The 27973-nt window shown below is 36.9% G+C and overlaps 1 protein-coding gene across 1 annotated transcript in view; it reads left to right on the forward strand.

Moving 5' to 3' along the window:
- Positions 1 to 23106, forward strand: part of NETO2 (neuropilin and tolloid like 2) — a 31379-nt gene extending 8273 nt beyond the window's left edge. The window contains exons 2-9 of the mRNA XM_069027109.1: positions 3893 to 3949; positions 5342 to 5482; positions 7313 to 7561; positions 9639 to 9683; positions 9773 to 9900; positions 13172 to 13400; positions 17224 to 17337; positions 20274 to 23106. Of these exons, the coding sequence (XP_068883210.1) occupies positions 3893 to 3949; positions 5342 to 5482; positions 7313 to 7561; positions 9639 to 9683; positions 9773 to 9900; positions 13172 to 13400; positions 17224 to 17337; positions 20274 to 20854 (1544 nt within the window). The 3' untranslated portion in view covers positions 20855 to 23106. The remainder of the gene's footprint in view (positions 1 to 3892; positions 3950 to 5341; positions 5483 to 7312; positions 7562 to 9638; positions 9684 to 9772; positions 9901 to 13171; positions 13401 to 17223; positions 17338 to 20273) is intronic.
- Positions 23107 to 27973: the final 4867 nt, after the last annotated feature.

The following is a 27973-nucleotide window of genomic DNA, read 5'->3' on the forward strand; positions in this document are numbered from 1 at the left end:
ATCATTCTTCATTCTTCTGGAAGTGCTACAAGACTCTTAGTGAAAGTGGTTCAGTCTCTTATGTCCTAATTGCTCTGTCTGTGTCCCTGCTGCACTACCAGGACAGTGGTTCAGCACTAGCTCTCTACTACATCATCTTCCAGGATTTGTCTCTTCCCTAGACAGCTTCCTTCTTATGGATTTGTACTGTCCAAATTAGTCTTTGAGAGTCGAAATTATTTTTCCAGGAAGTAGTATGGATTCAGGACACCAGGAGATTGCTTTGTTGTTGTTTAAATGTGCACAAAAATGGGTTAATGGAAACAGTCTGAAAGGTCTAAAAATATCCTGACTGATTTTTTTTTCCTTTTCTTTTCATCCTGAATATTGATAGACCTTGTTTTCAGCCCCCAAACTCCTGTTTCCTTTCCCACATTATACTGTGTCATGTCAATGCACTCAGTTTAAGGCAATACTACCTCAGGCAATCTTGCCCTGTACTCAGGAAGAACAGGTAAGTCCTCTCCACCTTTGTGCCAGCAATGTCACAAAGATAAGGAGAGCACACATCCAGAGCATTAGCCAGAGACACCCCTTTTCTTTATCATACTGTCACCCTGGATAACAGTAGTAGCAAAGGAAGACCCTGGAACATTTGCTACCTGGCCTATTCCGAATACATCTTAAGGGTTGTTGAGAGCATGAGAAGGATGGGCATTGCCAGGGAAGGGCAAGAATGAGGTAGAAGAGATTAAAACTGAAGAGGATGAAAAGGGCAGGGAGCAGAGAGAAGATGCCCCATACTATTCCCAGTCATCCATATAATATGACAAAAGGAAGACAGTAAGACAAATATTCAGCCCAAATCTTCTGCAGTTGCCTGCATAACCATGCAGCTCTGCGTGGAATATGCACTGTTTGTTTGCATTTACACGCATACAAGTGCTGGACTATTTATAGAAACAGCACAGCTTTAGTGAAAGCCAATCAGGCTTTCTGAAGTCCTTTTAGGGGGCTTGTTTCTTTATCCACATCATCAAGAAGGGAAATCAATGGTTAGTATAACAGAACACCTATTCTTATGTTGTTTCCATCAGTACAACACTGAAATAAACATAAATGCACATTGATATTTTTTTAAAAAATGGATACTGTAACAGTGGTAGCCATAGTAAAGAGCTGTACTAAATAAAAACCAAAGCATACCAACAAACCCTCAGTTTTTCACTGTTACTTGAAAGTGACTATTTGCATTAATTTTGTTAGTCACATGTTTATTTCACTCCTGTTTCTCTGTGTGTTTGTTTTAAGAAAAAAGTCAAAGCTCATTTTGCATTTTAAGAAGCGACGTAAGTTATACAGATCTTTCTCTCTCCTTGCAAAACAGAGGGTGGGCACAGCACATCTTTAAGAAAGGTGAATTCAATAGAACATACTGACACATGATTTACACAGGATTGGGGAAACTGCCTTTACTTTAACAGTAAAGGCCAGCTTTGAAGTGTTGCACCAAAACCAGTGTAGAAAAAACCCAAAGAAAAGAGTCTGACAACTTCATAACCACTGTCAAGATTCTCTGTTAGGGACAAATGATCTCAGGAGTACTAATGCATTGTAATTCATGCAACTCATAAACTCAGATTTTTCAGTGTAGAGTTTAAACAGAGAAGCTGAAAAAATAAACTGCAAATAATTTTTAAATAATATCATCTATATAAGAATAGTAAAAACTAAAACCAGCTGAATACTAATGTCAATCATATGTTAATAAAGATGGGATATTTGTTTATTTGCTTTAAGGCTCTAGTGAATATCCATAACCTGAATACCAGTAATGGGTGCTAGATACTTTCTTCTGAAGGAGGAATTTTCAGTCTAGGATGAGTCAGCAATGATTAGCAGCAGATACTTTGTATTTGGATAATGACAGATAGTATATTTTTAAGTATATTAATATTGATGAAAATGCAGAATTATTGCAAAGATGGAAGTTGAAAAACTACTTAAATCTTCACCTACTCTAACATAACCCATCCCTAAAAATCAAGTAAGCTTCTAAGAACATAGCACTTGTTTGCAAGACCCATATGGTATTTTATAAAACACCCACAGTTATGAACCTGACTTACACAGAAAAAGCACTTGTTGGTGAGGAGAGTTTCAGAATGAAACCCAGTCTGCTTCAATATGGGTAGAGAGAAGAAAGGGCAGCAGAAACATACATAATAAAACATAAATTCTAGATGGACACTTTCAGGAGCAGACTTTGATTCCTTTTATCTTTTCCCAAGATAATATATCCATGCCACCGTTAGAAGAGCATCTGGATGAGCTGAGTCAAGATCACTGTAGTTCGCAGTCAGTGCATGCTCATTCTGGAGCTCTAAAGGGCTCAAAGTCCAACAGCAACACAGGGAAAACCACAGATGGAGAAAATGCCATTTCAACTGAGCACTAAATTGCCTGAGCAACAAGGCAGAAAAGCTGGGAAAATAAAATTAACTTCTTGAATGTGACAATAAAATTCCTGTTGAAATCTCTTCTTTGCCCTGCAGTGCTAAGGCCATGCCTGCCTGACAAGTAGATTAAGAACGTGGGAAAGGCCAAATCAGGTTACATCAAAGGTCCATCTAGCCTGGTATCTTCTTTTACAGAGATACAGAAGCAGAAAGAGTATAAAAAGAGCAAATTATATTTGCCCCAAATACATCCCAGACTTCCAACAATTTATGGCTTAAGGTGTTTCTGAAACAGAATTTTCTACCTCAAGAAATGCGTTATGAAGCATGGGCATTAAAACAAAACAAAACAAAACAAAGGCCAAAAAAAAACCCAACGAAGAAAAAGAAAAGAAATCTTTGTTTAGCCACCTGCTCTCTTTGTCTGACACGCCCTGGTTCTCTAATGGAAGAGACAAGTAGTAGTTGCTGAGTTCTCAATCTCAGTGATACTTGAGATTTTGTAACTTGTATCCTATCTTACCTCAGCCAGCATTTGTCCAGGGCAGTCCAGGCCTGCTTAGCTAGTTCTGTAAGAAATGTGTCCAGAATTTCTGGGATACTCAAGATGGAAGCAAATGAAACATTTGAAGAGTGGCATATCAATATACTCTTATTTCATTCTCTTTCCCCTTCCCGGTAATCCCAAACAATTTGAGGTGACAAAGCATTGTAGGAAAATCTAAACATTAAGCCTGCTTTAAAATTGCTGATGGACTGTGGAATATGGAATCTTTCATATGTGCTGTTCATACTGATGCTTTTTGAGTGCAGGGAATGTGTAAACCCAAGGGAAAGGCCAAAAGTAAAGCAGCCAGGAAGGAAGCAAGGGAGGAGGGAGGCTCTCCATCTCCAGAACTTGCATCTGCCCATTTTCTACTGCCCCATCATTTGCAGAAATTGCTGGTATTGTGTGGCAACATCACAACAACGAGTCTTGCAAGCACAGTTCTGTGAAATCTATGCAGGGGTTAAGACCATGCAGTGTCTCCTGTGGTCTGGATTAATTTCTTGGAAGCTGGAGAAGTCTTTTACACACATTATGCAAATAGAGTTTTGAGATAAATATGATTTATTATAGCAGTGAAACATCTTGTTTGAGGATATAAAAGTTTTATAGACAACAGATACCATGCAAACTCTAGAAAATACTCTTAAAGTCCCCTCAAACAATTAATTGCTGTTCTCATACACACTTTCTTGAGGAACCTGGAAGAAGGACCAGCAGTGCATGTAGACTGCACTGGTTTCGTAAGTTGAAATTTTAAAGAAAACACATTAATTAATTACATATTTTTGTATGTTCTGAGTTGTTTTGGTCAGTGATGCCAGGATTTGCATGAATTGTGACTGCAGAAAATTCTGTAACTTTTAAGAATTACTGATGTTTTTCCTGTCTTAACTTCTTTCATCAGTGTTGCTTGTAACAATCCTGGTGGTGGAAGGCATTGCCATTGCGCAGAAGACACAAGGTACATTTTAATTTAATGATTTTCTCTCAAAAAAATGTAACAGTTTTATAACTTCTAATTGAGCATTATAAGTGAAAGGAAGTGTTTGCATTCAGATTTTAATAGCTCTTGAATTACCAACATGAATTGTAGTATTTTCCATTTCCCCCCATCTGCTGCATTTTCTCCCAAATGAACAAAGCCATCCAGTCACAAAGAACGTGGAAGTTTCACTTTCCCAGGTAAAGTTCTACAGTTTTAGATGTTAGAGGTCAGAAAGAAACTACCACGGAAATTCATGTTTTCTGTATCTGACAACAAGCTTTTCAAATAGTCCACCCACAAACATTTTTGAAGCCTGCTGAGTGGGGAAGGAATCAATTTCACAAACCTTATTTTTTCATATGTGGGATTACCTACACTTAAGGGAGAAGAATTCCTTGAACTGCCACCTACAGAATTTCCTTGAAAAATCTCTGCAGGAGAGAGAGTTTTCACCCCCATAAATCAAAAAGCTGTCAAGATACCAGTGGAAGGTGATGTAATTTACTGGAGGCATCTAAGACCTGTACCAGCATGGATGTCCTCTCACAGCAAATTAAAACTGTGTAAATATAAATAACATTATGAAGGCACCCTGTGAGATTTAGGAAATATCTAGCAGAAACCACATATCCTGTGTCTTACTCTCTCCATTTCTGCTGATAGCAAGGAGAAGGGTCAAAGGTATTTAAGAATGTCAGAGATCATACAATTCCCAACCTCTTCTCCATGGATGAGGAAATCTGAACCAAGCTTCTGTGAATGGTCCAGCATGAAGAATTATCTTACTAAACTGCATAATCTCAGTCACAGAACACATTTCCCTGTACATCCAGAAGAGGAGCTTTGGTCGTAAATGAGACCCTTAGCTACCAGGGCAATCTATCTACTGCTAGTAATTTTATTAACTACCATTGTTGGATTTAATGTATTTGCATATTGTAATTCATTCTGTTATAAACATTCTGGAATCAGGGTCAAAACCAGTGAAAGCTGGCAAGTATTTCTGATTATATTTACATTGGAATAGAAATGACATAAGCCATAAAATAATGGTATTGGCAGCCACTGTGACTTTCACCTAGAAAGAAGAGTATCAAAAACCTCAACTGAGTTGGGTAAAAAAAAAAAATTACTCCTTCTCTTTCCTTTCCAAGGATCTCTGGACATATTTGGTATTCAAAAACTGTGATATCTTTAGGATATACCCCAAAATTAAACATAGGATTTTCTTAGATAGATAATAATGAACGGCTTACAAGATGGCTGGCAACCAAAATAAAAACCAAAATAAATTAGTTACCTCTTTATAGGCTATGTGTCATGCTTGCAGAAGAAACTTATTTGATCACTTTTTTTTTTTTTCTTAAGGTGGGCAAAATATAGGAGTGAATCGCATTCCTCCCGCCCAGTGTGACAACTGGGTCCGGACCAGTAATGGAGGACATTTTGCTTCACCAAACTACCCAAACATGTACCCACCCAATCAAGAGTGCATCTATATCTTAGAAGGTACATGCTGCATTTCTGTTTAGTTTTGCTGTAATCTTACTGTTAAATGGAAAATCTTGAACTGTTAAAGCTGTCATCTTACACTGCTGTAAAGTATTGCATGGCCATACTGGTAATATAATGAATTCTGCAGTCATTTACTTGAACAAGAAGCAAAATTTGCTCTCTCAAGAAATAATAACAAATAAATAAGAAATGCAAACATTAAGAAACTGGCTATGTAGAATAAGACATACCCTCACAGCCAGGAAAAGCAGCAGCATATCTACTGTAATCTGTGAGGGTACAGAATTATTAAGATAAAAATTGTAGCTTGTTATCTTAATATCGCTGATAATAGATTGCAAAAGATGAAGACTATTTCATACTATGCTGTATTGTTCTGTCTCACCAGCAGAAAACCTTTATACTGTCCTTCATTAATAAAAAAGATATATCTGGCTGCCATAGCACTGTACTAAAAATACAGAGATTTGTTAGCACTGCTGAGGTCACTATTAAAATAATGTGATGAGGACAAAAAAATGTCATTAGCTAGAATAAAACCATATTCCAATGAGAATATCTTAAATAAAGGCTGCAAGACTTGAGACACTCCAGTTATTTTTCCTCTTATTAGAGTGCACCCAAAACCCACTCAAGTCAGCTAAAAATATTAGTCAGCCTAATCATCAGATTCATATCAATTAATTGAAATATTTCCAGTAATGAGGTTTGGTGAGTTTTTATTTGTACAGTACAGTAGTGGTTCGCAGACCCCTCACTTTTGCTTGTTCACATGCACATCTTGGTTTTGCACCTTGTCTGCCTGGGAGTGCCCCAGAGAGCAGCCAGCCTGTCCTGCTGCAGGGCTGGGGCGCAGGCAGCTTTCAGCTCTCCTCAGTCTTTCCACAGGAGCACTGTGGGTGCCTGAGTGGGGCCAAGGTCCTCCAGAATTTCTAGCCAAGAGCTGCTCCTTTGTGCAGACCACTGCCAACATTCACAGCAGCTACAAATGTGTGTAGCTCGTGTGAGTGAGGCAGAAGGTCTGATGGGAGTACTGGAGCCGTGTGAGTAAATCCTTTCTGCATTCAGGAAAATCAGGCAGCGTGTGATGCCTCAGTGCTGTCACTCCAGGTCCCAGCGAGGATCGGGAAGTTCATGTAGCGCAGCTGATGCCAAGAACAAGGAACACTAAAGCCATTCATACAGGAGAAAGTCTTGGGATCCAAACCACGGATGTGAGAGTCTGGATTTAGGGCTCTGATCCAAATCCTGATATTAGGCTGCCACTGGCTCAGACTCACCAACATCTGTAGTCACCTGCATATTATTGACATACATGAAGCACTTACACTTCTCTGAATATTCTAATAAAAGATGCCTTCTGTAGAAGAATCTACAGATTTGGACTTCATGTTTAAGAAATAATGAGTAGTTCTTCATACCTTTCTCTTTTCCATTCTTTCCTGCATAGCTCAGTGTTTTATCCTTTTTTATGTATTTTGCTTTCACAGAACACTTGCTTTAATTTATATCTTAATATTAAACCTTGTTTGAATATCTTTGCATATATGTTAATATCTGTTATATGTGCTGCATTAAATCAATGTGATTTCTGAATTTCAACAATTAAGATCAGCAAGCAAAAAATTTTGTATGATTCTAGTCAAAATACCTTTTGGAAAATAATTTTAAAAATTTTTGTAGCAGACTGCAGATGTGTTTTGAGAAGTTTCCAGTTTCTTTTTCATCTTGCTGTTTTGAAGGCCTGTCTCTTCATTACTTCATCTCTTTGTGTTTTTTACCCAGATCTGCGTTTAATATTTTGCTCAATTTTTTTATGTCTAGCTGCTCCACGACAAAGAATTGAGTTGACCTTTGATGAACCCTATTACATAGAACCCTCATTTGAATGTCGGTTTGATCATCTGGAGGTTCGAGATGGACCTTTTGGGTTCTCCCCTCTAATTAATCGTTACTGTGGTCTGAAAAGTCCTGCACTAATTAGATCAACAGGGAGATTTATGTGGATCAAGTTTATTTCTGATGAGGAGCTGGAAGGAAAGGGATTTCAAGCAAAATACTCATTTATACCAGGTAAAGATGTCTAAAATTCTGAGTTAATGACCATCTGCTCCTGTTGAACTCTGTGGGTGTGTTTATTCTACAAGCCTAGAGCTGCATTTCAGCATAAGCACTTAGGGAGGCACAGTGACAAAGTGATAGCCACAGTGTCAGTCCTGCTAATCCTACAGGGTGCTTGGCTAAAAACACTTGGGGAATCTTGACTGAAGCAAATTACAGGTCTGTAGTTTGCTAGTGAAGAAGACAGTTGAGCTTGTTCATGCTGAAGTCTTTAGCAGCACCCCTCTTTATTGCTCTAACTTGTACCAGTTTCACCAGTGGTAGGAAAGGAAAGAGCATTTATGCAGACAAAGAGCTGCCTTTTCACCAGTGTCTCTTCTAGGAGTACAAGACACTGGATAAAAACACCCAAAGCAGCTTTACAATAGCATTCCAGCCAGACTCAAAACATTTGAATCTCCATTCTGAAAATCCAGAGCAAATATCTGCACAGTCTAAGGTCAAACTCTCAGTGTATCTGGATTCCCTCAACCCTTGAGCTCAGGCAACAGAGCTGCTCTTTGCTCAAAGTGCTGTGCAGTTCACAGGTACAAAGGAGAGGACAATGTGCTGACAGTGCCTTTAGACAAACAAAAATTACATCTGCTCTGTGGAGCTACTTAAACCTGGCAGGGCATCCTTCTTACATGAAAATTTGACCTGATGTCCTTGTGCAATGCTTGACTACTGTACTTCATAGATACTACACATGTAGTTATCAGCATTTTATTGTCCTTTGGGACAAAAGGCAATATACAAGTGTCAGCTCTACCACTTTGATAAATGTATACACAAACATAACTTAATGTTATCGCTACCCCTAGAGCACATGAAAACACAATTCATGATTATGGTATTACTGCTTAGGGATTTAGACTTGGAAACTTCAGATTAACATGTTGACCAGAGCATCAGGAATAACGTGATAAAATGTTTTCAAAGGGACAATACTTAGCATTTTGCTAAGTCCATTTCCAAAGCCATTTCATCAACATCACTTTCAAAACTAAATTACTATAGTTGCAGGCTGGAACTTTAAATATACATATAAATTGTATATTATTTTCACAATAGATTGCAACAACTGAAGGACTGGTATTTTCCTTCCTCTACATTTATATGAAGTGTGGTAAAATATTTCACAGTTGTGAAAATGAAAGGGATACTCCTGCTTTATAAAAAAATCAGTTTACAAAGAAGGTTGAAAACCTTGCAGAATTTTGCATATAGTGATCATAGATTTCACCATAGGTAAATAAAAAGAGGAGGGCAACGAAGGCATGTCCAAACTGTGCTGAGTCTTAAGCTCAGAACTGAGGCATTGTAGGGGCAGTGATAAACTTCCTATACAGAAAAAAAACATTCATAGGATCACAGAAGGATCCAAACTCTGGACCTTCATTAGGAAAAGAAATTTGTACCAAACAGGTGTGCACTTTTGCATGAACTAGTGCTTTCTTTGCATAGAACAACATTTCGTAAACCATGTCTTGAACTGTTCTACGTGGCCTAATACAAGAGACACAGATACCCCAGGAAAAAGTACCTTTAGGATTGAACTGTTCTTCTTCACATACGTTTTGAAGAACAGTTAGCAATTTCAAAGTGTTGATATATTCTGCTGAGTTCAGTTCAAATTGTTCAGAACTACACAGACAGCAGTCTGATAAAATAAATCTAAATAAGCTTTTTGCACAGAGAAAGATCCCCTGTACTCTTGTGGAGCTCCAGTGATTTCGATGAAAACTGACACAGTTAAATTCAGAATATAATGTAGGAACAAAATACCGAGTAGTAATTTTTGGTGTTATGCTAGAAATCTCAGCTGTCAGGATAGAATTACCTTTTTCAGATAAGGTCAATCTTTGTGGAATAATGTTCTCATCTAAAAAAACTTTGTCTCTATATGCACCAATTGGCTCAGTAAACTTTCTGGCAGTTTTTATTGTGACATAATAAAAAATGGGCATAATCTGCAGATAATACTAAAGCTTGAAGTGATTCTCAAGCGCTGATAGCCCTTGTGATTCATGACTTCTTTCTATTACAGATCCTGACTTCACTTACCTAGGAGGTATTTTAAATCCCATCCCAGGTACAGTGTTACAGTAACAATTTCTTTATACATGAAATTTTAAATTAATGTCATATTGCATTTGACAGCAAGGTATATCTTCTCCCTAGACTGCCAATTTGAGCTCTCAGGAGCTGATGGAATAGTACGTTCCAGTCAAGTAGAACAAGAAGGAAAAACAAAGCCAGGACAAGCAGTTGACTGTATATGGACAATTAAAGCTACTCCAAATGCTAAGGTGGGTTTTGATCATATAATTCAATATATAATGGGTTTCCATGACATTAGCAACAGGTAATGGTCACTAACTGTGATTTGCATAATGTTGTACTTCCACTGAAATGAGTCATGTAGCAGTGGCTTAGGAAATCCAGAGAGAGAATTGTTTCTGAAATAAAATTTATACAAGTCCACAGTGCTGGCTTCCTATTATTTGAAGTTTCAAACACCAAATAACTGTGAGAGCTATTTAAGCAACAATTTTCAGGGGCATTTGACTTGGACTCTGGTTTTATTGGAAGACTGCAGGCAGAAATTCTGGCTGACATCTTCAGTAATTTCCAGTAAATCTCACTGCCAAAGCTTAACATTTTGCCTTTAGTGGTTCTCTTGGTGAATTTGGTTCTGATCAAAGTCAGAAGAACATGTGTCTGCTTCTCCCATCTAATTCGCAACCAGCACCTTAAAACCCACTTTCATCAGCAGTCTGAGCTAAATGGAAAGGCTTTGTTAGGCAGAAAGAAGGATAAAATCCTATTCACAACCCCAAAATACAATAAGTACAGCCTGAATCATACTAGTTTCAGAATCATATTTCTTAAATATGAATTGCAGAGAAGAGCACATACTTTTCTCCATATAGCATACATATCTTTAATTTTGCTTCTTCTTGCACATGCATAAAAATTAAAAAATATTTTTAAGTAGCTGCCAAGATGACAAACCTTCCCTCTGCCTTCTAACACACTCCTAATAGTTAACTGGCCAACCCAGTTAACCACCTTGCAAGTGCATTCTGAAACAGCATCCAAAAAGATGATAATAAGAGGATGAGACAAGAAAGAAATTAAAAGTCCATTAATATATTTGAGCCTTTGAGGAAGTGAGTCAACTCCCAAGAGCCCTATACTAGTCTAAGTAATAAAAGCAGTTCTTCCAGAAACAATAACAAACCCATTTTCTCTCTACATTGCCACTTGAATGCACCAGGTCTTGTGCTTAAGTATTTTAATAAATTACTGAATGTTGCCAGAATGCAGAGTTATAGTTAGGTGAGTCCTGAAAATAGATCATCATCCTAAATTATCGATTTAAAACATTACATAAAAATAATTCTTAGTATTCTGACAGTGGTTTCACAAGCTCCAATTCAGGCAGAATTATGGTAAAATCCATTAGATCTCATAATGTGCAGTCTCTTGAGAAAAAAAAAGAACAGACATTTTTAATTTCCTCAATTTTGTAATAAAAAAAAACTTCTAAAACTGACACAAGTGCAGCAATGAAAGTACTTTTAAAATGTGTATAGCAGATACTTAATAAATTACCTCCATATTTCATAAAATTACCAGAATAATCAGTGTAATGTAAGAATAAGGACCTTTTATACTTGCCTAACACATTAATCCAAAGAATCTTGTGGAGAGGTGAGCACTTTTAATGGGATTATTCCTTTGTTATCACACAAATAATAGCTCTACTAAAAGTGTGCTAAATTATTTTTAGTTTCCATTGTAATTTTATAGCAGATAGATAAAGTCAATCATTAAAAGAAAATACCATCTCTCAGGTCAAATACTAGCAATTGCAACTCACATCCATGTTTTTGAGATAAGTCATCAGTGGAAGACAGGTTCTCAATGTAGCTGAGAATTTCCAGCAGTAAATCTAACAAAAACAGCAGGGCAGGGGGGAAAAAAAAGAAAATAGAAAAAAAGAAAAAAATACGCTGAAAATCACAGAACAGTGAGGTGAAGCATGAGCTAATACAGCACAGGCTGCATCTTCAGACAGAAGGTGCAAGGGAAGGCAGTGCTGGCCAACCTGCCTCAGGAAGCACTGGGAAGGAAAAGCCAAGGGGTACAAGTGTCACCTGTCTTTCCCTGTGCTCTTTTACCATGTCTTCAATAAAGCCTGATAGGTGTAGGAGGGGGCTGGGGGGAATATCTTTTTTTGTCTCTCACAGGTGGTTGGTTTTGTTTTAGCAGATTCTTTCTAACTCAGTTATAAAAGGCTTTGGCACTCAGTGAGACTAAAAGCGAGCTATGGCAAAGGAGCAGCAAACTGGGTAATAGAGCACAAGTGTGGGATTCATCTGCCCTGACCTCCTGCTTCCCATCTGAGCAGGAGTCCCAGAGTCCTTAGGCAGACACATAAAAGCCCTGATGTGCAGAAGCTCTGCAGCAGCCCTGGTGTGGGCCAGAGAGGCGGCTGGGAGCAGTGCTCAAACAGCTCCAGGGCTGAGGTGAGGAACACGCGGGAGATCGCATGGATAGGGGAGGAGCATCTCAGCCTCCACCTGGACACATTTCTTCTCTGTCAACACAATGGCTATCTAGGAATTTTTTAAGTCTAAAATGGCCTTTGTACCATGCTTAGGTGACTTGGCTTCATATCTCAAAACTTTCAGAAGAATTTTGAGAATTCCAATACAGCTGTTGAAGAGATTAAAAAACCTTTTGATGTGTTCATGTAATTTTAACTGAATTACAGTCTTGCATGAGTTTCCTGCCCCAGCAAAATAAATTATTTACTTACTCTTTAAATACCATCTCAATCTTCTAATTTCCTTGCTGCATGTGTTCTAACACATATGCTGCCTTCTCTTGGATTAAATTTCTGCTTTTAGAAGTATTAAGATTAGCTTAAATTCATTAATTCTTCCTACACAGACAGCTTACTTTGCTCTCGTTTCCATTTTTATTCAAATTACTCCTGACTTCATGGTTTGTGTCTTCTATAACACAGCTATGGTTCAGTAATTAGCTTTCATTATGAAGCAATAAATTTTAATTTCTTTCTTTTACTTCAGAGCTTTTCTGGCTAGACTCCTTCCCTTATATTTTAACATTGTTTTTATGAATTAAAAAGAAAGGAAAGAGAACAGGCAAAGTACTTTTTAAATTATTTCAGTACATTTATGCATTCCTTGTGTCTCTTCCAGAGAAATAAACTTCAAATTTAGCAGAACTTCTTGGGGGTTTCTTCACCAAGTATGTTGCTTTGTACTGTTTTTCCAAAGGGAGCAGAAATAAATCAAAGTAAATTTTTAAATAAAGAATGTTTTGCAGAGCACGGAGAAGTGAAACAGATACCCAAGACAAATTTCAGGTAATAACTCCACATGGACATCTAATAAGAAAATGGAAGTTTAAAAGAGCTGTGAATTGGGAATTACATATATGTATATGTGTAAGGGAACAAAACATCTTATTCAGGATTTGCTAAGAAAGAAAATTCTCCTCTCTGTATTTCTTCTCCTAAAGATATTGATTCCTCTTTTCTAACAGATCTATATGCGATTTCTGGACTATCAAATGGAGCACTCCAATGAATGCAAAAGGAACTTCGTTGCTGTGTATGATGGGAGCAGTTCCATTGAAAACCTGAAGGCCAAGTTCTGCAGCACAGTGGCCAATGATGTCACCCTGCAGACAGGGACAGGGGTGGTGCGGATGTGGGCAGATGAGGGCAGCAGACTGAGCAGGTTCAGAATGCTCTTCACCTCCTTTGTGGATCGTAAGTAGATCTGAAAGTGCCAATTCTCCTGGTATCAGGGTATTTCAAGTATTTTAGGAAAAGCATCAGCTGAATGCTAGGCAGCAGGAATACATGAAAAAGGGTGTTTCTGTTTCCTTCATATAGTAGCAGGTAAATTAGATAATTGCTTCATTGCCGTTCTAACATGGTTCCTGCAGAAAAACTTTCCTCTGTTCTTAAGAGGTTTATTTTCCATTTGAATTCAGCAGTACTGCCCTAGTCTACCTCCTTCTCACAAAGAGATGTCCTTCTCTACAAATGAGCACAGACGTACTTCAGAGAGACAACAGTGGGACTGAAGTGTGCTCTCCCACTAGCTCCCAGTTCCCTGCCAGACACCACAACAGGCTCTTCTTAAGCCCACTCTGGCTGTTCAGAAGAGTAGAAGACAAGCCTGATCCTGTAAAGTCTCACTCTCCTTCCTATCCACAGCTCTATCTTCAGTTGTGGGTCTGGAACTACACCCCGTCCAGTCAAGCTGCTCCCTTACCCTCAGCTGCATTTGGCTCTAAAGGACCCCACACGTGCTCCCTTAGCAAAGCTCTGTGGTGTTGCACAACCATGAATAAGCAGTTAAATTCAAGTTTTTCAAGAAGGCTGTAATTAAAGCAGAGTTGTAAATGCCATCTGGGTTTTTGCTTGGATTCCATAGCCTGGGTTAGACATAGTCTTTATTCTCATTGTAAATTAAGATGTTTCTTGAAAGCAGGTTTTTTGTGAGATTTTTTTTCTTCTAAGGGTGTTCTCTCTGAATGGAATTTTGTTGCCTCACATACTTAGAGAGGACAATACTGTCCACATTGCAGAACCTGGAAATAAGTGGCACTAAAGCAGACTAAGTTCAGAACTGCAGAGCAGATCTGAGATACATGGGGAGAGCTCTTAAATGTTCCCATTTTAGGAAATCAGACCTATGCTTGTGCTAAAGGTTTTCAAAAAGTTTTGCTTGAAGAATAAATAGTACAGATTTGCTGACAAAAAAAACCTTTTCTAACATAACATATCTGTAGCCAGTCCTGAAAGAGATCCTCGTCGCTACCTTGCAAGAAAGTTCAGGTTACAGGCAATAGGTAGATTTTATGTTCTGTTCCATAAAACAGTAAATTTTAACATAGGAGAAAAGCTACTTTTTGTAAAACAATCTTTCTAAAGTAACAGATATGTAGAAGAGAAATAGCTTCTAGCTTACTTTGAATACAAGGTAATGAGAAGCAATTGCATGTTTCAAGATAGTCTACTGCTTAACCTACAAGAGGCATTTAATAAGCTTTAGATATTGAGAATTTAAGTAAATGTCAGTTTTAAGGACAACTTGCAAAAATTGATAACTGCTTTTCCAGTAGCTTTTATTTCAATACAATTATTAACATTGGTGATAGTGCAAGTTATTCCAGCTTTCAGTTGCTATGAACTTTGCCAGGGAAATGATCTATTTATATTACAAATACTGGAGTGGGTTTTTGTTGTTGACTTTGGGTTTTTTTGGGGGGTTATGGGGGGTTTTAATGCAAGAAGTTGAAACACTAAGTACTCCTAAACGTAGCTAACTTTCCAAACTTAAGAGTTTAAAACAACTCAAAAGTCATTGGCAGAAGAACATCTGCAAAGGTATGTAGTTATTGTTATTTACTTGAGATACTGCCTTTCTTGGATTGGGTCATTGAAAAGTATGTGGCTGAAAAGTGTTTCAAGTATTTTCATATAATCTAGTCATAAGCAACTTTTCTAACTGAAAAAAGTGAATCTGAGCTTATCTTATTTTCAGATTGTTAAGATATCTTTCTCTTCTACCTTGCTAATGATTTGTAATTATATGAAGCCAACCCTGAAAATGATCAATATTTCTGGAAAGATTTCCATAAATGAACTAATAGTGCATGACAGTCACCTAACACACACCTAGTGCTGCTTGCAGATTTGACTAAGTAATTCAACTAACAGCAATGGGAAAAATCAATGTATTTGATTCCTGGCTTGATTAAACACATGAGAAATGCTGGATACAAAGAGCACTGTGAGCATTGCACCACTTTTGGGCAGCTGTTATGGGAAGAGTCCAGCTATGTCCTTGAAGTCCTAGGCTGGAACTGATAAATCATTGTGACTTTTAGACTTCAAACTCCCCAAATAACAGACAAAAGGAGATAAGTCCATTTCTCCCATCTTCATGAATTGTGAACAAAAGCCATGCCTACAAAAAGTTAGAGGCTACACAGACATGTAAAATAGAGACTATGCTGGCAGATGGAAAAACAACAGCAGAATGCATCATCCAAACATACAGAACTGTAAAAAAATTCACCTGTTAAGGGAAATAAAAAAGGAAATGTCTTACATTATGCCGTAACTGACAGTGGGCCTGATCTCAACCTTCCAAAGGACTGATCCTGTTTTAAAGCAGTGTTCGTCAGACTAGATCTACTTTCCAAACAATTAAATTCCCAACTCACTTGAGCAAGGATGTGTTGTGATAGCTACCATGACATTTTTAAGCACTGAAATTACATAGATAAACTGTTCCAGAATAGCACTCTAAATATATTTTGTATTCATACTTGAGCTGCAATTAAAGTAAGTTCTTGTATGGGACTTCTTGCCAGATTGCCAGGGTTAAGCGGTAACAGCAAATACAAAAGCTTAAAACCAGTGAGTCTAGGTTACTGAACTTCAGTGGAGTAAGCAATGGGAAAACAAGACATATTTAATTTAGGAATGCAAAATCAGAATGAAAGGTTTGAATGTTCTTTTTTCTTAGGTATAACTCCTCTTTTTGTCATTGAGCTTCTCAAGCCTAACAGAAGGACCGAGTGAGAAACGCAGTGCTCAGGAGCAGTCATTCCCTCTGCTCTACCCTTTGTGTTTCCTGTTATGTTTCAGAGAATCCAGACGGCTCAAGAACACGTTCTTTCTGTGCAACCAAATAGAAGAATGTCTATCACACATCTTTGCTGTTGAATGTGTAACTGACTCCACTAATAACAGACGTTTCCATCATTAAAATGCTGCATTACTGAAACAAAGGGAAAACCAATTTCTTGTCCAATGCACTGAATTCATAAATAATACCTTATGTATATTACACAACATCCTGAAACTAATTATTACTATTTTTTAATATCTTTTTTCTAATGTCAAGGAGCTGTAACAAATACTCACAAAAACATAGGGCAGCTTTCTAGTTAATTTCTTTCTTCAAATTTCTGACTATATATATATAGATACATAAAAAGCTAAACTGTACTGTCTCAATCCGTGCATTAGCTCTAATAGGAGGATTTGGGAGCTTTTGATTCACAAGCAGGAATTACTTAGATGCCTCTAGTTATTGAAATCTCTTGCAATTACTGAAACAGTCCTCCACAAGCTGAAATCTGATTTGCCTTAAGATATTAATGGGCTCTAAAATGCAGATGTTCAGGGACTGCTTCACAACATCTACACAGCAGATGCTCTGCAGAATAAATATATAATTGATAGTGAGCATGTGATTTTTAAGTATTACGTTTTGAAAGACACATACTAAAGCCTTTTTCCATTACCTGTGTTTTGTGACTGTCTATATTTGCTACCTACCCCTTTGGAGCAAGAATTGGTTTTGTAGCATTGATAATATGCTGAAAGCAATCACATGAAGAGAGAGAAGAGCATCATAATAATTAGTGCTGTGCAAGAGAAGTGATTGTGTTTTAAACAGAGAGGAAGAATGCATGTTAAAAACCCCAAACACAGGAACTTACTAGTTTTATTGTAAGGCGTCAATTACTGAAAATTCTCAATGTTTTCTCTCTCTTCTCTCTTGCAGCTCCCTGCTCAGGCAGCACTTACTTCTGCCATAGCAACATGTGCATCAATAATTCTTTAGTCTGCAATGGCATTCAGAACTGTGCATACCCTTGGGATGAGAATCACTGCAGAGGTGAATATAGTGCAAATCACAGCCTTTTATGAGCTAGGCTGGTCAGTTTGCCTTTCAAGAAATTAATGAAATGTCTTTTTCCTGGAAATATGCTGAAGATAGCTATTCTGCTAATCTCAGGAAGGTGTTCCAAATTTTTTATTTAAACTCAGGACACATGTAAGCATTCTGAATATTGATCTTACTGCTTTTAACTAAATTTCTTCTTCTTCAGCATATACTCTCTATTTTAAAAGGATATCAGCTTGATAAGAAATAGAATTTAGTATTTTTGAGGCTGCATCCTATCAATTTCTAAACTTTAACTGAAGCAGGGATTGTAGGGACAGGTAATACCTTTTAGAGATAAAAATAAAGAGCTGAAAAAACAGAAAATTTTTCAAGCACAAAAAGCCTTTCTCAGGGCTGAAATAGCAGCAATGATCCTCAGAGACAATTACAAAACATTTGTTTAGAGTTGTAAATCACAGGCTATTTCAGGATAAATTCAGCTGCTGTATATGATGTGGAAAAGGATGGAAGAAAGGAGGAATTGTTAGGAAGCATGAAATAAACACTGAAAACAGACGTGTAAATTGCTGCTTCTAGAACATGGGTTGTGGAGTATTATTATCACAACTACAGTAAAGACTTGCTTCAATCATCAGGCTTTGTAGGAAAAATTCTTGTAATTTGAAGAAATTGTTATTCTGTTAAAGCACAAACATTCTCCCGTGCTTCAAGAACAGCTCAGTTGTCAGAGTTAGAACAAAACCAGTCTGAGGTTAACAGTTTTTCTTTCTAAAGAAAACAATAGAACAAAACCACTTGAGCTTGTTTGCTTAGGGTTTTTTGACAAATAGAATGGCATCAGTAGGTCTGAACACAAAACTCCAGAACATTTAAATATGTATTCCATTTCAAAGGGAAACTGACCCTGCAGAAAGGGTCAAAACCTTCTCTAAAGAAAGTCTTGAAAGAAAATGTCTTTTCAATGCACAAATCCTGCTTGAATTTTTTAAGTAAATAAACATTAAAAAAACCCTACTTTTAAATTGTGTTTTAGGTAAACAAGGAATTCACACCACTAATAGATGTTCTAATGTAAGACATATTGTGGAAGTTTTCCAGTTAACAAAACTGATCCATAATTCCCGAGTTTGCAATGTAAAACTAAGCTTCCTCTAAACAATCCTTGTCTTTCATAATAGTCATCATTCCCTCTTAAGTTCAATTTCCAAATCTCTTTCCCATCTTTACCAGCTGCTTTCTAGACTCTCCCCTAGAATCCACACTTCACTCACGTACTGCAGTATTACAAAGGTTAATTCCATAAAAACCATGCCTTCCCCAGTATTTGTAAATTGCTGTATCTGGCGCTGAACAACCTGTCACGTTTTATGTTGAATGCAATCTAAATTCTGCTGTAATACTTGCACAGCAAAAATTAAGAGGCAGCTGAAGACTAGATCCACATTGCCAGCTAAGGGAGACTGATGCAACCAAATAAGCAATACTTAGCCTTAAAAAGAGAGCTGCTCACAATTGTGCTCAGTTCCTGCAGGCACCCAGAGTTCTCATTTAGTCCATATCAATAGCTACATAAATCTGAGCATATTGTGACCTACTTATGCCTAAGCCCTGTAAGACAAAAATTGATAGAGAAGTCAGTTGTGTGCAATTTATTTTAAGAGACTGGAGAAGACATCGCCTTTTGCAAAACAACTTTTTGATTAAAATTTCTGTCAAGAATTAAGAAACCTAGATGCAGACAAGAGAACTTCCATAGCACTGAAATTCATACCTCCCACCATGGATGGTACCACTGAGATCTAAGCTAGGCAGGACAAGGCACAATATCCTCCTTCAATACAAAGGTAGAAAGTAGCTCAGAGTAAATAGGCCAAGCTCTGAAGCAGAAATGTAATTTCTTATTAGCCAGCTCCTTGGGGGTCTCTGCTTGGTGTAAGGGTTGTTTCAAATAACACATGATGGTGTATTGCTCTCCCCATGCACTGTGTGGTACTTGGGTGCATAACACACACATTCAGATGCCAGGAGCCAGATATCTGAAAATATCGTGCAAGATTTAGGCTACTACATTTTTTTCTACATAGTCTTAAATGCTTTTCTTCCACTAACCAGTGTTGCTGTGTACAAATCTTTCAGTCCCCTAGGGTAAGAACGTTTATGGAACAGAAATCCAACTGGAAAACTTTAGTCTTCAACTAAGAATTTTAAATATGGAAAACCATCTTGTTCTGATGATGCCATCTTGTGTGTTTTCACATGAAATACTAGCCAGAATTGCCATATGATTTGGGTTGGTTGGTGTGTCCCCCTGCCTTTTTTTTTTAAGTGACTTGATCTTTGGACTCTTAGAACTGGAATGTAGCTTTGCTAAAGCTCCCTGTGATGAATTAGGTATAACAGACTTACACAAAAACACAGCCATTAAATTTCCAAGAGATGTGAAAACAAACAGTACAGTCTTTGTTATATCTGATAATATTTCACTTTTAAAGAAGAACTAGACAATTTTAAATCTAGCTTTTCTTCTACTGACATCACTGGGAATGTTACCAGCAGGAGCAAACCATGGTAAGAGAAACATCATCTGTAGCTGAATTTAACCTATTTAAGGTTAATTTAAGCCTATTTAACTCACAGATTTAAGAATACAGACCATCAGTAAAGGTTCAGGACGGAAGGCACACCCCAGCTGAGTCAGCATGCACTGGTTCACAGAGTTGCACCTGCCACTGAATTATCATATGGTAGCCACTAATGACAGGGAATTAGACAAATCCCATTGACATACAGGTCTAGTCTCCAGTCCTATTAAGTAATTTTATCACTTGCATGGTAATCACAATACAGTTTTGCTTTGTTTAAATACATTATCAAAAGTGTAGAAATTAATAAATGTCTTGTCATAATCATTTTTTTCTTTGCAGAAAAGAAAAAAGCTGGACTGTTTGAACAAATCACCAAAACCCATGGGACAATCATTGGCATCACAACAGGGATAGTTTTAGTTCTTCTCATAATTTCAATTCTAGTGCAAGTAAAGCAACCTCGCAAAAAGGTTATGGCTTGCAAGACTGCCTTCAATAAAACTGGTTTCCAGGAAGTATTTGATCCTCCACATTATGAACTCTTTTCACTAAGGGACAAAGAAATTTCTGCAGATTTGGCAGATTTGTCAGAGGAACTTGAAAACTATCAGAAACTGCGCCGCCCTTCAACAGCTTCCAGATGCATTCACGACCACCACTGTGGCTCCCAGGCCTCCAATATCAAGCAGAGCAGGACCAACCTGAGCTCCATGGAACTGCCCTTCCGCAATGACTTTGCGCAGCCCCAGCCCATGAAAACATTTAACAGCACATTCAAGAAAAGCACTTACACTTTCAAGCAAGCTCACGACTGCCCCGAGCAGGTCATAGAAGACAGGGTGATGGAGGAGATCCCATGTGAAATTTATGTTAGAGGAAGGGAAGATACAGCACAAGGTTCATTATCTATTGACTTTTAACTTCCTGCTGAAGGTGGTATCGATGTATATACAAAATGTTGGTGTACAATGACTGTATATATTAAAAGTGTACCATATGCAGCGTGTGAGATGCACACACTTTTAGCTTATTCATTTCAAAAAACAAAAACAGTCTTCATAATTAGTTCTTACTGAAAAAATGGTGGATTTCCTCCCATCTTCCCAAGATAGCTGTCTAGTGGAAGAGTAAGACAGAGACTTGTGCATGGAAATTATAAGATAGGATATTGGAAGAAAAAACCTTACAACTGCTAATCACTGAACACTGAAAACAATGACTACTATTCTCTTCTTCATACCATTTTCTCTTCTTTAGATGTCTGCTTTTCAAGACAATTTTAATACCTCACTTGCATAAATAAAAGTAGTTAAGTGCACCACGTGTATGTCAACATAGGTGTCTTACTGTATTTGTCAAATTGAAAGTCGAGTTAGTATTAAGTGCTGGTTAAGACTCATGAATTATGTTACAGCCATCTGTTTCACTTGCCTTTAGTTATCATCTCCACACTCTATGCTTTGTGAGAAATAAGTGAAAAGGGTTACTGCCTTTAAACAACATCAAGTTATATTAATTTTAGTACATTTGGAAATAGCTTTCCAGCTTTCAGTTAAAACACAAGTGAGTAGTCATTTTATTCTAGATGCAGACTTTTACAACAGTTTTCTTTCAAGAAGGTTTAGGATTTTAAAATATTCTGCCATATATTATAGCTCCATATGGCACACTGATTTCACAGCTCTGTAGTTAGGAAACAGTTTTGTTCCTGAGTTTTCCAAGTATTTACATAAATAGATTGTACTGTACATTTGTCTCTTAAAATAGCGTTACTCCTTGTTGCAGCCAATCTTCCCTACTGAAATCAGTGATGATACTTTTAGCTCATGTCCTACTTGCCTGAAGAACTGCTCTGAGGTCTGTGTGATTACTGGGTATGTGAAGGTACTGGAAACAAATCACAAAGCAACTCTAATTAACCCCTATGGAATCCTTCTTGTGCCCCTTGTTTCCACTTGGAAAATTGCACATTTCATATCTTTTTTAATGGTAGTTTGAACCTAATTTAAAAATTTTTACAATATAGAAAAAATTTTTAAAATATATTCTCATTGTGGTTTTTAAGCTTTTGATATACTTTGATACTGTACAGACTATTTCTTATATCCAAACCTAGCACCTGTACAGCAGGCTTCTTTCAGTGTCCTCTTAGCAGCTCTGAATAACCTGCAGTGGCTGCTGCACAAACCACACACAATTTGCCAAGAATACTTATCATAACTTCCGCATTAGCCTGCACTTTCTTCCCTGGGTACTTTGAGCTTATTTGGGTATTTTGTTTACAGGAAACCTTTGACTAAAGCTGATCCCCCAGCTTGCACTGGACATAGCCTTTATTTACAAATGTATGTCAAACCATAGTGTTTGTTGTGCTGACTGTAGTATTAAAAAAAAAACAAAAACATCTTAACATATGACCCTTGCAACTGAAAAATAATTTCTTTGAAATAAAAGATGAACAACAGGTGTAATCACAGATTTTCATTAGAATGATAAAGATTTTTTTCTAATGCTTAAAATGTACAACATTTAAGGGGAAAAAAGAAAGGGGAATTGAGTTTCTTCAACACTCCCCAACTTCAAAATTAACCCTGTCTCCTATCTAAAAAGAGCTTAATCAGCTCATATCTTAGCCCCATGAGGCTATATCCTGGTACCAGTTTTTGTGCTGGTCCCAGAATGTATTTCAATTTGAAAGAATGAAAATGGCCTTTATTTTTAGATGCACAAAATGCAGAAAATAAATATTTTAAAAATATAGCTAATTTTTACTTGAAAATTTTTGAATACTTAATCAAAACATTTCACAGATTTTATTTACTTCTCATTGATCTCAAGATAAAATATCTCACCATGACCTATAGGACACACAATGCTATTTGTGACAGTTTGTTATTTCCAGCTTCTTTCAACAAGTAATATGTAGTTTTACACAGGTCATTCTTATCCATACAACTGTTGTAAATGCTAGGTTTGCATGACTAAGTTTTATTTTCTTTTTAAGGTATATTTATCCATGTGCTAAAAATAATGTGATCCCTACTCTTTCCCAACTTATGTTGTCTTTGAACAGTAAACCTGTACTAATAAACAAATAGGAAACCTGCAGAGCCCAAGTCTGTGGAGAAGAGGGAAATTGAAGAACTTCCCAAATGGCTTGAGTAATACTTCAGTCTCTGTCACAGCCTTGTGATTACATGGTCAGAACACAGCTGCCTTTTGGCTACCCCGGAGCACACAGGGGAGCTCCCACAACCACTCCTGGCTTTTGAGCATAACTGTTTCCAATATCCTGTGGTGTGTTGGAAAACCAATCTGCCTACACAGCCCATGGTAGGGTGGGGTTCAGTTACTGAGCTGTGCTTTGAGAAATAAGTCCTATTACAGCCATACTTCCACTTTCAGTATAATCAACTTCACTGTAGAGAAAAACTAACTGGATAAACTGCTGGGTATCCCAGTACCAAAAGCTTATGCTTTTAGCGAAAGAATTTAGTATTGGTTTTGCAGTCTCAATCCAGTTGAAGCTGATGTTGTGGTCTTTAAACTTTTTTGGGGAATTAGTGAAGACTACCACATTTCATACTAGTGGAGTATCTGAGTACCATTAGTCTACTTCCATTGTTTCCATCCTAAATTGATACATTTCTAGGAGCATCCTGATTTGCACTCCATTGTACCCATATCTACAATACCCTGTGCTAGCACTGAATGCTCCTTAGCAAAGACACACTCACTGGACACACACTGTCCAGGAAAGTACCGACAGCATTGACTACTTTTTGGTATTTCTAATTCATTTTTCCTTTTATCATAGTAGCTTAGACTATCTAAGCAAACTATGAAGAATGAATTGTGATGAAAACTGTATAAGTAAACCTACAGCCAACATGAAACTAAAAGTGGCTGTGATTTACAACTCGTGTGAGTTCTGTGAGCAGACATCTGCATTTACAGAGATAATGAGTGGCACCGGAAGCTTGGGCTTAATGCTGTTCCTGACTCCTTGATGATCACAGAAATACCAATGTGTACTTAAAATGCACGGGATTCTCTTGTCTGCTATAGACAATGACCTCATAGCATCTACAAATTACAATGGCATATTGCAATAATGACTGTGTATTTTTACTAAACCAATACAAAGAAGGGTTATGAAAAGAACTGTCACTGATTTACAAGAAAAGGTGTTTGTCATGTGAACACTTCACAGAATCTTTATGTCATTAAAATACACTGCTTTGTTTTTCACTTGGTACAAAGAACTCTGTGTGTTAGCAGCAAATCTGCTGAATGAGGGAAAAAGGCTTGTCTTATTTGTAAAACAAATTTGTCCCTAAATAAGGTTTTTATATCATTGATCATGACATTTAATTTTCCAAATTATTTTAAGTACAATCCTTTATCTGAAAGGATACCAACAGCACAAGTAATTTAAAAAAAATTTTTTTTTTTTAATTTTAAAAATATCTTAGCACATACACCTAGGAAGATGAGTAAATTACTGCTTGAAATGGAACAACTGAATTCATGTGGATGTATGAAACCACAGCTACAGTCTGAGCTTCCTGTATGGTCAGGCTCTATGTATCTGTCCACAGCAAAACTGTCAAGTCCATTTACTTTTACATGTCCTTATTTCAAAGTTGATGTATAAGTCCTATGATTGCTTAGGTCTGTAGACTGTTTATCAAAACAAGATTCCTAATCCATGTCAGCCTGAAAGATAAGCTGATTTTACACTGAGATCACACTGCTAAAATTGAATATTAATTATAATGGGAGAAAGGATTTTAAAATCAAAAACCTGGATGAGTTGATTCATGCTTTAAAAATTAGTATTTACAGCACCTATCTCAACCTAACAATATAAAAGCTACTATTTTTGCAACTGAAAAAGTCAGTCATCTGATATCTAATAAGCATCTCTGCACAGCATAAATCCCCCTTGTAAATGCACAAATCACATGTCAATATATTGTAATATGTGGTTCTGTGTCACCATGGAACTGCAAGTTTATTTTCATATTCAAATTCCTTTGCTACACTCCATTTTACACAATCAGCTTAACAAAAATCTTTTCCCATCTGTTTTATAGATCAAGAACAGTAATTTCTGAATGGTCAACTTGTTCCCTCTTATCTCACTATTGAAGATAATCTACCATATACCAGATAAAACAGCTTAGTTTTTATAAGTCTGTTCTTACAGAGCCAGGCTCAGGGAGAAACAAAGAACTTGATGTCTTTGTACCTCTTTCCACTGCCATCTCATAATTTATGGTAATAACTTGTATACTGGAGAAACCCCTAAAAACTTCATGCCAAATTCTGTTCAAGGAGAAACAAAATATTATGATAAACCAAATAATAGATACCCAAGACCTACACACCTCAAAAATGCAAAATAATTCCCTGGTCTGAAATCTGTATCATTCCTTCTGAAGGATAGAATGATGTCAACCATTAGTGCTCTTAAAAGATACATATCACATCATTTTCCCCAAATAATTACTTCTCATCCCAAACACAGGTTTCCTAGACATCTTTAATGTGCTAAAACTTATTTCAATAATTTATTAATTCATATATAGAAATATATGCATATTACAACTTATAATTAGCCTCAAAGTTCATTATCACCTACATAAAGTTGCTTCTGTCTTCCTTCCAAATGTTATTTAGGAGCAAGGATTATACTGTGAAGTATTTATCATTAAACCACAGCATCTGAGAGTTTAAGCATTACATTAATTTCTAAGACTGTACTGCAGCTTATTTTCCACCAGAGAAGTAAGAGACTACAAAGAAAACTCAAAGCTCACAGGATTATCTGCTTAACCTCAAATGAATATGGCTAAACTGGAACAAAGTACATCAGTGTTCTAATATTCAAGGTTTAGTATTTCATGGGGAAGTAATATCAGCATTAAAAGAGCCTGTGGCTTTTTGTGAGAGGATTTAGTTTGCCCCTGGTTTGCTCATAACACGCCTGTAACAACTACTGCATTCACCTATGAGTAACACAGGAATCCAGGATTTAAGCTATTTGCAGAGACAGGAGAGGAGTTGATAATTAAAGAATTCTTGGTTTAAAATACAAAAGGGGAAACAATCAAATATTAACCACTGGACATTTCTGATACAATATTTAACTTACCCCCCAATGCAGTTGAATTACCCTCAAGATAATAAAGTCCATAATTCTACCTAAGCAATATTTTAGGTTCCCTCACTTCAGTAAGCACCCTCAAATACTCCTAATAATTTGGAAAAAGCCAGCTGTTAGGCTTGAGTTTACTGGCTAGCATTCTCAGCTACTACTGATTATTATAGAAAAAGATGATTCAGTGGTTAATGGGGGTGAAAAAAGCAAGAAAATACTCTTGAAAGCAATTGTGAGATAAAAAATTCCTAGGAAGACAAGTCAATAAATCCCAAGTCTCTTCACCATTGTAATCAATCTTCTATTTGTAAAGAACAAATAGCCAAGGTACATAAGGAATACCACTCATTACTGGCTCTTCACTGTATTTTTAATAACCCAGTAGAGCAATTGAAGGCCTGAGGCCAAGTCAAATAATTTTAATTTTTCTGTAGTAATAAAAAACAAAGAGATCTAGTAGAGTGAAGATGTTTGCTTTTCACTTACCAGAGGCAAAAGATTCTGCACAGGCCATTTAATTTTCTGTCATCATTAAATGTTATCTTTAACAGTAAAGGGAATTCTGGAATATAAAAAAACGGCACAAAATATCTATGTATAATTCAAGTGTATAGTAAACAAGCCAAAAGTAACAGATACTTGAAATAATCTCATACATTAGGTAATTTTTAGAGTTCTGTATGACTCCTAAGGTTGTCACATTCCCCCAGACACTTCTGCATTTTGTCTGTTTCAATACATTTGAACACAAGCTCTCACATCTGTGCAAGAGAAGTAGGAATAAAGAAAACTAAGTTCTTTGCCTTTAAAATCCAGAACTAATAAAGCTTCAGACTTGGAAAGCTTTACTGTACTGCACTTTCCTCATCAGTGTAGAAGAAAAGACAGACATTAGCATAAGGAAAAGACACCCTTTACTTGAACTATCAGAATACAAACATTACTTATGAATTGTCAGAACATACAAGTTTGGTGTGTTTGGTTGTTTTTTAATTTCCTTCAATAATTAACATCATAAGATAAAATGCTCTCTAAAGCAAATGTGGACTTTTGCCCACAAAGAGCTATAAGAAGTAGATTTAAATATTGCATCACGGTGTTTAAAATTAAGAAATACCTGATTTAAATGCCAATTTATAAAGTATAAAAAGCTGCATTACATACATTCAGAGAATAGTTTCCAAGTTGCCAGATGTTTAACATCAGGATTTAATGACATTTTAGCACCACCTCTAACACTACTGCAGCTGAAAAATACTAATGCTCAACAAGAGAAATAAAAAGCATAAATGCACTCCTTTTTCAGTACTCTCTCTTCCCCTCAGGAACATCAGTAAAGGCTACCAACTGTTCTTTAGCAACCGTACCAAATAAGGAGCTCAAGGTAAGAAGTACCCCTCAAGGCTTAGGGGAACATCAACAAAAAGTAGAAAAAATAAAAGTTACTTCTACATTAATTTTCCTATTCCTAAATAGCTTGTGATCATTTAAAAACAAACAAAAATATGCAGGGTGATCATAGAAAGACCACAATTACTGAGGGAAATGGATGTAACTGAATTTAGTTTTATGTGAATCAGAACTGGAGGTCATGGCTTATCCTTGCCATAGGACCACAGAGAAATTCATCTTGCCAAAAACCCAAAAGATACGGAACAATCATGTCAGACTTTGAGTATAATAAAAAACTATTTCTGTAAAACTGCAAGAAACTGCAACTTGTTTGGTTGCCTTGTTGAGTTACAAAGAACAGCTGACACCAACTGAAGGAAGTGGCAGAAAGCCAAGCCTATCTCAAAGCAGAAACACTTGTCTGCTGTATATTTGAAGATGTAATAACCTGTCTCCTGCTTGCCTAACCATGGGGCTACCT

This window comes from Aphelocoma coerulescens, chromosome 11 (assembly GCF_041296385.1).
Source record: "Aphelocoma coerulescens isolate FSJ_1873_10779 chromosome 11, UR_Acoe_1.0, whole genome shotgun sequence".
Lineage (NCBI taxonomy): Eukaryota > Metazoa > Chordata > Aves > Passeriformes > Corvidae > Aphelocoma > Aphelocoma coerulescens.